Source organism: Trichomycterus rosablanca, chromosome 8 (genome assembly GCF_030014385.1).
Source record: "Trichomycterus rosablanca isolate fTriRos1 chromosome 8, fTriRos1.hap1, whole genome shotgun sequence".
Classification (NCBI taxonomy): domain Eukaryota; kingdom Metazoa; phylum Chordata; class Actinopteri; order Siluriformes; family Trichomycteridae; genus Trichomycterus; species Trichomycterus rosablanca.
Window position 1 is genome coordinate 3,287,878 of NC_085995.1, and position 11,585 is coordinate 3,299,462.

The 11,585-nt window shown below is 42.7% G+C and overlaps 1 protein-coding gene across 1 annotated transcript; it reads right to left on the reverse strand.

Moving 5' to 3' along the window:
• Window positions 1–1,089: 1,089 nt before the first annotated feature.
• Window positions 1,090–4,632, reverse strand: irg1l (immunoresponsive gene 1, like). Its single transcript, XM_062999701.1, has 6 exons — window positions 4,615–4,632; window positions 4,151–4,214; window positions 3,860–4,047; window positions 3,163–3,255; window positions 2,591–2,796; window positions 1,090–2,017 (listed from the first exon to the last, which is right to left on the reverse strand). The coding sequence occupies exons 1-6, from the start codon at window positions 4,630–4,632 to the stop codon at window positions 1,090–1,092; spliced, it is 1,497 nt and encodes a 498-aa protein (XP_062855771.1).
• Between the last annotated feature and the right edge of the window lie 6,953 nt (window positions 4,633–11,585).

The following is an 11,585-nucleotide window of genomic DNA, read 5'->3' on the forward strand; positions in this document are numbered from 1 at the left end:
TTCACATATTTATAACATATTACTACCACAAAATTACAAGTATTATAATATGATAGGACAGAAATGAAGAAAAAAAACAGATCCCAGTCCTCAGTATATTTAAATATTTTATTATATTCATAACTTAATTATGTTGCTATTTATTATATAACAAACCACACAATATCATATGGATTTTTACAGTGATATTTACAAATCATTACAGTACCATTTTTTTAGAGACGCTGTTTGTTTAATTTGCAGTTCCTATTGTTTAATGGCTGTGGGAAAGAGATCACTGCTGCTGACTTCAACGTCAAGTCTTCACTGTCAAGTCAAATGTTCCATCATTACAAAACAAAGAACGATAATAAAAGACAAAAATCTGTAAATTAATCATTTTTTAGATGTTTGTAACAACTATACAGGTACAAAGTGGAATTTTAAATAGAGACACAGTATTAATCTTTCAATAGAAAGTATATAATGGTTCAATGTTGGAATCTATTTAGAAACAAGGGGTTAAATAAAGGCGTGGATGATTGAAACCTTTGACAGGGTGACACGTCAATTTACCAGGGTGTACTGTGGGGTTTAATGCACTTGTGCTGAAAGTAAACCAGTAAACCACTGAACAGGGACTGGATCCCTAAACCAGAAAATTTTTGTTACTTATGGCTCATTTTGGCTGCTTATCTGCTCTTATACCTTGAATTTATCCCCCAAATCTTGGGCTTTATGGTGCCCCGAGGTTTCATGTGTAAACAAAGTCTGTCTTTGATTTTTACCAGAAACCAGGAAACACAATCAATGCATCAAAACGAAACACAAAGCAAATATACCTAATTAATGAAAATGGTGTCAATCTGGTCCCACTGTGGTTTACCAGATCTAACGTAAAGCCTCTACAATCTGGCGTTTATGTACAAGTTCATTTTTCAGGTGATTTGACACACCGTATGTAAAAGGACATCTGTCATTCTCATGAAAGTTCTTATTAAATTACCATTTGAAGGCTGTAAGTGTAAATTCTGCAAGGCTACAACAATACCACTAATGTTATATTGGTAGTTCTCCAGCATTTCCCTCCTAAACATACTTCTAATTCATTTACTGAAACTGATCCAGCAGTGGTCTGCAGTCAGGCAACAACTCAAGCTCTTTCACAGCTTCCACGATGCCCTCCACCCTGGCTGAGGTTAGCACGGTGCTCGCATTGCCGCGGAACTTCTTGCGCAAGCTTTCATCGCTCAGCGGGTTCCTCCAGTGGCCGTAGAAAGTGTCACAGTGGCCCAGCAACACGTCACCACTCACCAAAGTGACCTGGACCTCACCGTACATGCTGTCAAAGTTTGCCAGGTTGTCTTCAGGGTGCTCGACTCGGACTCGGGACAGCAGCGCGTGAAGCTCGGGTCTCAGCAGCGTTTCAGGGTGGAACGATTCCACCGTGACTTCACCGTCCAGCAGTGTGCTGCAAGCATTGAACTGGAAGGAATGGCGTGCCTGGTGCTCTGACTCGGGAAAGGGCCTGTCAATGTACTTGGACCGTGGCACTCTCAGCAAGATCTCCTGCACAGAGCTTGGTGCGATGCTTCCTCCAGAGACACCCATCAGAGCCTTATGGACGATGGCAGCAGCGTCAGACACCCAGTGCATCCCCAGGTGGGCTGGGAACCTCTTAAATGCGATGTCCTGGGTCTCCAACAGGAAGGTGTGCTCCTGCTCTTCAGGAGAGGCTAACATACTTGGGTTGTAGTCTTCGTAAAAGGCGCTGAAGCCTGCGACTCCGGGGACTGAGTCCAGGACCAGGGGGCTCGCCTCGAGGCCACGGGAGGCAAGCAGGGCCGCTTCGAGACCGAGGCGAGAGGCATTTCCGATGTGCAAGGGCTTGGATTGAGTGGCCGCATTGGCCATTGGAGCGCCCGCCAAAGACGCAGCGATCGCCAAGGAATGGCTGCACTGAGAGTGGTTGAGGGAAAGGAGACGGGCGCAGGCGGCAGCGCTGCCCAATGTGCCTACCACACTGGGAGGGTGAAACCTAGGAGATAAATTTAAAAGGATGTTAAACCCAAGCTTTTTTGTACCATGTGTACCTACACTGTCACGTACAAACAGCTTTTACCTGCATGTTTCTTTCAAGTGACTTTAATTTTTCCAAAAGTGGATTAAATCAGTCTTGTCAGGTTTAAAACCATCACTAATATTATATTTCTCCATGGTGTAAATGACTGACAGTGTTTGGGCAACTGAGTCCTAATTTGCTATGATTATTATTACATATAATGACATGATATAATTATGTGGCATTAACCACTTGACTGTAAGCATCATCCAAATCAAGCAAAGAACATTTAAAGAAATAAATTATAACCCATTTTATTTCACTCCAGGAGTCAGAATAACAGTAAGAGGGCACTGAGGGCAATATAAACAGGAGTGCTTTGTATAAACACCAGTCTCATGGAGCTGGTGGAGAATGCCCATGTTGTTCACCACAGAGCCGGCGCTGTTGTGGCCGCCCAGGACTGTATTTAGTAAGGTGGTATCCTGTTATGACCATTAGCCTTGTTTTGGTCTAGAGGACTGTGTGTTCCGGAAAGACAAATGTCACCTCTTGGGAATGTTGTGGGCCTCGTTGGAGAACCTCATCAGGCGGCCTTGGATCTCGACACCGACGTTAAAGGCCATCAGGAAGTCCTGACCGCTCGGCTTGCTGTTCTTGGGTAACATGTCGCAAACAGCCAGGAGGGCTGGAAGCACCGCGCCGGACGGGTGAGTGGCCGGGTGCCATGTGTCATCAAAGTCCATGGAGTGAGCCTGGAAGAGACCAGGTAAATCAATCAAAATCTGGAGCATTGCTGTCATCATGAGGTGGGTTTGTGTTCTGGGAGCTGCTATTAAGGGAAAAAGGTCTACTAAATTACACTGTATAGTTAAATGATAGCAGCACTTGACCTCATTCGGGCTTATAACAATTCCATTGTCAGTGTGGCATTAAAATGGCAAATACAAAACTCATAAGGAACCTCTAATGTGCCATAAATGACCACCCATTAAAGCCAGACCCTCATAACATGACAAACCCAACCTGCCTGATGATTCATGTTTATTTTCCAGTGTCTAAGCAGCAGCCAGAACAACAGCAATTAATTTCCAGTACTCAGAGTAAGGAACTGTACCCACCGCTACACCGTTAACAAAGGCGGCCAAGGTCGGGGAGAGCTTGGTCCGGCTGCGCCCGTACACGAAGCTGATGTCATCTGGAGCGTACATTTGCTTTGGAAAAAAGGAAAGGAACAGTCACTCAGTAACCGGATGACAGACCCTGGGTAAGCACTGTGTACAGAACGGCGTCTGTCCACATCACAGCTAAAGCCTAGGAGTCCAGATGAAGCACAGATGTATTAAATTCTAACAGGATGAAGTGTTCTCCATTCATAAGATTAGATACGGACTGTTTGATTTACTCAAAAACAGCTTCTTAATTTATAATTCATACATGTAAAAGTTTACCTAATTCTGTAGTTTATATACACTATATGTCAACACCTGACCATTAGCTTGTTGGACATCTTATTACAAAACCAGGAGCATTAAAACCACGTCCCTCTTGTGGCTTTAACAATCTCTTTCCACCAGCTCTTAAGAGTTAAGCAGGCCTGAATTGCAATAAATGATCTAATGACACCAAACTTGTCAAACCATGTCGTTATGGAACTTGGTTTGTATTCAGGATAGAACAGTAATTGTGAAACAGGTACCATGGCTTCATGTCTCCAAAATGTTGCCACAAGAATCACAAGACATGCCAACATACTTTCATTAACAGTGAATACAGCTTGTTCTGTTTCATTAAAGTTTCTGTTTACTCATTCCTTACCTGGCAATACTGCAGGGCCAACTCAAACACCTCAGTGGTGCTGCCCAGAAGCCCAACACCAATATTATCCAGCACCATACGTTTGCTTCTCTGGAGCACCACTGGTGAAAGATGCCTTGGCTGGACACCCTGGATGAAGCGTCCAAAGCTGCTGGTCACTGTCTCCTCTAGGGCCGGTCTCTCCACCACTAAAAACAGGTGAATGAATGAAATAGATTGATGGAATTGGACATTAATGATGATTTAAGGGCTGCGATGAACATCTTGTTAAATCGTCAGCTAATGACTCACCATCAAGGGCTGATTTATGGAGCCTTCTGACACCCGGCAGGCTGGATAGTGGTCTGATGGATCTCTGGACAATATAAAAATGTTTAAAGTTCCTACAAGTCATTTTAAACGTGTCACGGCTATTTGAGAGCAGTTATGAATGAGCCACGTGCCGTGTGGGACTAAAGCATTGTTTGGCCAAGCAGGTTATTTTATCTAGATGTTTCGAGATAACACTCGAAAAGGTATCATTACATTCACAAAGCATACAAGGTATTTCCTGATAAAGCTGGTGACTAGACAATGCATTAAAGAAGCATTTAGAGCTGTGGGCACCATGCCAACTGTTACAATACAGGCAAGAGAAATGTGATTTAAATAAACTATAACAGATCAGGTAAATATTTACCCTGGCACAAGCAATCTGGCACAGATTCCCTCTTATATCAATACAAACTCATTTAGAGAGTGCAAAGTGTATTTACCTGTACCGTGAGCAGCATATCGTCTTCACGAGTCAGATCTTCTTCACAGTGTGGACTGATGGCGTTCTAGGTGATGCTCTCGCTGTTCAGGTGAGTCCTCCTCTCATCCCTCTTTATATAGCACGATTCTCTGAAAGGTTATCCGACAGAAACAGGGCTGGAACTTCCAAAATCTGTGGTTTTTTTAGCACAAGGGGTGGAATTTCCTGGTTGAGGCTCTAGATCTTGAGCGCTGACCAGTAACCTAACTGTCTTAGAGCAGCCAATGATGTCATGAGACCAAGGGGTTGGATGGTGGCACCTGGGAGCTCCTCCTATCTTATTTAAGCATGTAAACATGAAGGCATCCTTCCACTGGCATCCTTCAGACCGTCAAGAGCTTCACCAGGTAAGTGCCACCATGTGTTGCTAGATTTGGTCATTTTAGAGCTTAAAAAAAGGCTTTAATTAAAAACAGAACATTAGGCATCAATGCTTCTAAACAAATCAATCAGAGATAGGTAAAATGGAATGAAATCACTTACCGAGAGCCATATGTGGTCCTACCTTAATCTGGGCTCTTGTTTAGATCTGTACAAGAACAGAAGTCACTTTATTAAATCAGCAGTCTTGTATTCCGCCTCTGCGTGGAGCTCTGAGGTCAGATTGCCGGAGAACCATGTCTGGTTCCTCCCGTCTGGCTGGTGAACAGAAAGAGCTCAGAACGTGTGTCAGCTGGGCAGGGCACAGCAGGAAATAAATACACCTGTAGGCAATTCATACCTGACTGATTATACAACGTGCTCCGGAGGAGAAGATAAAATTGTGTACTTGTAATTGCAACAATAATAACTAAAATAACAATTATATTTGCTTCACATGGATGTGTTAAAGATGTGTTTATAGAACATGCTCGGTACGGCAGGGCTTTTCAGCTCTGTTGGCATGTAAACCACATTAAGAACATAAGATGGACCTGCTGTGTTTAAACCTACAATAACACTACTAGTAAACACTGAAGTATGATAATAATCATCCACTTTATTACAACTGCATGCTATGTGAATGTATCTCAAGTGTAAATTACTTTAGTTGCTGGAGCCTATCCCAGCTTTTCAATGGGCGCAAGGCACACAGTAACACCCTGGACGGGGCGCCAGTCCATCGCAGGGCAGACACACACACACACATTCACCTATAAGGCAATTCAGTTTCTCCAATTAACCTGACTGCATGTTTTTGGACTGTGGGAGGAAACCCATGCAGACACGGGGAGAACATGCAAACTCCACACAGAAAGGACCCGGACCGCCCCACCTGAGGATCGAACCCAGGACTTTCTTGCTGTGAGGCAACAGTGCTACCTACCAAGCCACCCTTATTGCAATCTACTAGATTTTATTTATTATTTATATTTTATTTGGTTTTAAGCTTCTAAATACATTTAAAACAAATTAATGGCAAAACATTTAAATTAAAAACAGAAATACATGATGTACTTCATTACTTCTCACCACTTTAGATCCAGGTGAGATGTAAAAGTTTAAGGGTTTCTGTAACAATACATAATTGAACTTTAATTACGATCATTTACAAATCTTTAGACTTCATAGCAAAGTTATTTAAATATAGTTGGACGTCTCACAGTCACCCAGTCCTTCATTCATTCATTCATTCATTCATTCATTCATTCATTCAGTAATTAATTCAGTAATTCTTGAAGCTACATGTACTGATTATTCAATAACTGGAAATATTTGAACCTAAATAAACAAATAACTACACAACTGATGGTTCAGACACAGCAGAATATTCACTCATCACTCAGTGTGATTATAATCCTGCTTCTGGTCTGACCTGTATTTGTTCATTTTATCTTCCTGACTCATCAGACACGATGGCATCAGCGAGCGGCTTCCCTGCCAGTTTCTACAGCGAGCCCGGCGTGCTCGGCTTCCTGGCTAACGGCATCAGCGCATTTCTGGTGCTGCTACAGAACTTCCATGGAGCCAGGACAGGAGTTCCAGCTTTTGGAGTTGAGAACATCCTCGCAGGTTCTTACGGTTTCTGAGATTCATTTGTATATTAATAATAATCATAAAGTCACATGAATTACTTTCTATGTACAGTCAAGGTCAAAGCACATTGGTATTCATTTTTTCCTTCCTTTTTCTCCCAATTTAGACATATCCAATTCCTCACTGCACTCACAATTTAAGCCAAAACATATGTATTTATATTTCCTACAGATGTGAGTAGACTAGCCAACGCTTTACTCATTTAAAAACAAAAGAAATGATCCTAATAACGACTTGGCTAGAAATAAGAACTGCTTCATGAAAATTAATACTTAAGTAGCACAAAACTTCCACAGTATCAGAATAACATTTCAGAACAGTGGAGATGAGAGACAAAAACCCAGTGTAAATAAACTAAGAAAAACATGTCAGTAAAAGAACATGTATCTTAGTACCTGTTATTTTAGCTCTATAAAAAAAAATAAGGGGTGGCACGGTGGCTAAGTGGGTAGCACTGTCGCCTCACAGCAAGAAGGTCCTGGGTTCGATCCCCAGGTAGAGCGGTCCGGGTCCTTTCTGTGTGGAGTTTGCATGTTCTCCACGTGTCTGTGTGGGTTTCCTCCGGGAGCTCCGGTTTTCTCCCACAGTACAAAGACGTGCAAGTGAGGTGAACTGGAGACATTAAACCTGAACTGATGAATCTTGTGTAATGAGTAACTACCGTTTCTGTCATTAATGTAACCAAAGTGTGAAACATGACGTTAAAATCCTAATAAACAAAAAATAATAAAAACGAACAATTTAAAAACTCAAGTAAACAAACACACAACAAAATAAATAATAAATAAATAAATATGTTTGTTTATTAGGATTTTAACGTCATGTTTTACACTTTGGTTACATTCATGACAGGAACAGTAGTTACTCATTACACAAGATTCATCAGTTCACAAGTTTAATATCAAACACAGTCTTTTACAATTTATATCTCCAATTTACCTCACTTGCATGTCTTTGGACTGTGGGAGAAAACCGGAGCACCTGGAGGAAACCCATGCGGACACGGGGAGAACATGCAAACTCCGCACAGAAAGGACCACCACCTGGGAATCGAACCCAGGACCTTCTTGCTGTGAGGCGACAGTGCTACCCAGTTAGCCACTGTGCCACCCTAAATAAATAAATATGAGTGAAGTGTCAAGGTCATCTGGATGATCAAATGTAATTAATAAATACTAAGGACAGTCAAGCCAGCTTTCCATTTATTTATTTATATTTAATTTACAATGAACCACCTTTGCTTTGCCTTTTAGCATTTATATATTTGGGGATTCCACACTGCCTCCTCTTAACAAGTGCTCACTACACAGAGTAGAACATAATGACATTGTAGATTTTACATAAGGCACCAAATTAAATAGCAATAAGGTAGCAGTTAGAAGAAATATAGAAATAGTAAAGCATAGTACGACCTACCTACTGTTATAATTTTTTTTATTTAACAGAAACAAATACAAATTGATGGTTGATTCCATCTGTCTATGATTAAACTGTTAATCAAGGATTTGCAGCAAAGTTTCCACATTTTTATCAGTTTTATTTTCTGGATCTCTTTAGGTGTTCATTTGATTCTAATCGGCGGGGTGTGCCAGATGATCGCTGGCCTGTTGTCCTTTCGTAAATACGATCATCTGAGCGGAACATCTTTTATCGGCTATGCGGCACTCTGGGGAAGCTACGGCGCCACCAGAATTTATCTAGGAGCAAATCAAAATATTTCAACCCTGATAAATGACACTGCGGAGAACTCTGTACCTATGTACCTCAAGGAGTCGGCTATAGCCGGGCTGGTGCCTTACATCCTGCTATCCTTGCTGTTGGCATTCTGCTCTGCCACTGTGAATTACATTATGCCATTTGTTTTTGGGTCCATCACCCTGACACTAGTCTTTGAAGCTGTAGGATTGGTAGCTGAATGGGCACTGGTGGTCTCTGGAGTTTTAGAGCTTCTCATTTTGCTTTTTGCCATTTATGGGTCAGCGGCGTTGCTCATCAAAGGAGTTGCTCAACGTTACGTCCTTAAGGGGTTTGGAAACCCGCTCTTTAACGTGCTTCTTCTTGGGACAACCAATGCCAGCAGCGCCAAGAGTCTAGGCCAGGAGAAGAAAAAGAACACCAAGTATGCTGAACCTATGGCATTAGGATTCTTCTGCGACACCGTCTCGCCATTCATATTTGCCTTCTATGTCTTCGGGTACTTCCGATCAAACTCAATAGCTGCAATTTGGATCTCCATCAACTCTGCTGCCCAGCTCCTTTCTAGCTACTATGCCTACTTGCGTCAGGATTGCTACCACGCCACCAAATTTGGTTTGCACTGCACATTTTGGCTCGTCAAGACATGGGAAGAATTTGTGATATCCATCCTGACTGGAAGGGCTGAAGCATCTACTGCAAGGCAAGCGATGGTTGGTGACTGGTTTTTCCTGGCAGCATCTCTGATCCTCTGCATCGCCAGTCTAAACATGGACACACTGGAGCTGGTGCACAACACCTTCTTTGTCCTGCTGACTATCTCAACGATCCCTCAGATCCCTCTCGATGGGTACTACATCTTCTTTGGAGTGGCTTGTTCCCTCTTCACAGCTCTCTCACTATACGGCACCTTTGCCCGTCTCATCAACACCATCGCTGAGAAGTCCCTGATTCCAGTCGGACCCCAGCCTGTCTCAATCGATCGACTCCAGAAAGGCCTGGGTTGTCTAAGAAAGTCTCAAACGGCAGAACAGGCACAGCAAGGAAAGGGTTGCCAACTCACGGACGCTCTGTTTTATCTCACGAACGGCTTGGCAGCTCTATCGGCTATTCACAACAGCCAGCCCCACATGGGCTTTCTGGACCTGACGGTACCTTGGGTGCTCATTCCAGGCGCCATCATCCAGGGCTACGTAAGCCGTCTGCAGGTGCGAGGAGGACAAAGGTTCGGATCGGTCGTTCCATCCTGCTATGCTGCCGTCTGGGCCACATGGACCTGGTTCAGGTTTGGAGGTATGTGCATGTGTTACATGTTGGCTAGGGGTCCAAGTGAGCATTAATCAGCACTTCTCTCTTTTCACACTAGCCAATCAGGGGCGATTGTGAGCTTATGAATATAAAAATGCAGTTTGTGTGTGTATGTATGTATGCAATTAACACTCCCATTATACAGTATAATTGCTCTACTTGAGCCGCTGTGGCTTGCTCGGCTTGGCTGGCAGCGTTCATATAAAGGAGAATTAGCTAATGTATTATAATTGGGGAAACATAATAACAAAAACAATAATTTATAAGTATTATAAGAATTACAAACAACTTTGAATCAAATTAAAGGTTTGATTATTCCTACCAGGACACCGTCTGCAGATTTCCACAGCTAATGGGTTTACAGCAGGAGCAATCGCCTTCCTGGTCATCAATGCTTTCCTCATACTAGTTGGTAAGTTCATTTATTTATTATACACTGATCAGCCATAACATTAAAACCACCTCCTTGTTTCTACACTCACTGTCCATTTTATCAGCTCCACTTACCATATAGAAGCACTTTGTAGTTCTACAGTTACTGACTGTAGTCCATCTGTTTCTCTGCATGCTTTGTTAGCCTGCTTTTACACTGTTCTTCAATGGTCAGGACCCCCACAGGACCACCACAGAGCAGGTATTATTTAGGTGGTGGATCATTCTCAGCACTGCAGTGACACTGACATGGTGGTGGTGTGTTAGTGTGTGTTGTGCTGGTATGAGTGGATCAGACACAGCAGCGCTGCTGGAGTTTTTAAATACCGTGTCCACTCACTGTCCACTCTATTAGACACTCCTACCTAGTTGGCCCACCTTGTACATGTAAAGTCAGAGACGATCGCTCATCTATTGCTGCTGTTTGAGTCGGTCATCTTCTAGACCTTCATCAGTGGTCACAGGACGCTGCCCACGGGGCGCTGTTGGCTGGATGTTTTTGGTTGGTGGACTATTCTATACTCAGTCCAGCAGTCTCAGTGAGATGTTTAAAAACTCCAGCAGCGCTGCTGTGTCTGATTCACTCATACCAGCACAACACACACTAACACACCACCACCATGTCAGTGTCACTGCAGTGCTGAGAATGATCCACCACCTAAATAATACCTGCTCTGTGGTGGTCCTGTGGGGGTCCTGACCATTGAAAAACTGCATAAAAATGGGCTAAAAAAGTATGTAGAGAAACAAATGGACTACAGTCAGTAATTGTAGAACTACAAAGTGCTTCTATATGGTAAGTGGAGCTGATAATATAGACAATGTGCAAAGAAACGAGGTGGTTTTAATGTTATGGCTGATCGGTGTATATGAGGCATTGCAAACCTGCTCACAAGTTCAAGTTTAAGTTTAGTGTTTGTTATTTGCAGCTGCCTATGGCAATCTTGTTCTGCTGGCATTAACAGTCATCATGGAGGTCAATCTGGTGTGCCTGCTTCTCTCAACTCTTGATCGACTGCCCTACCAGCTCGAAAGTAAGTTAGTTGACCCTCTGATATTGTTTAATTTACTTGACTGACCACACAAGGTCACGTATTGTTTCCTTTTCAGTTGCCATGCTTTCCATATTTACCATCGTTTGCTTCTACGGGACTCTGGCGTCGCTTATAAACTGCATCTTTTCCAAGACGCTGATACCAGTCGGACCTGCGCTGATAAAGGTATTTTTAAACATGTCTCATTATTTGAGATTATAGACGCGGTAACTCAAACTTGGCAACTTACTTTCAGAAGATATATGGCCAAAATGCATGAAATAAATAATTAATTAATAATAGATAGGCTTTAAACATTTTAGCCCTTGCCTGTTAGGGTATAACTTTGCCCCTGTGCAAGATGCAAGGTCCATGAAGACATAGTTTAAAAAGTTGGTTCTGGAGGAACGTCAGGGCCCTGATCTCAACGTGAACACTTTTAAGC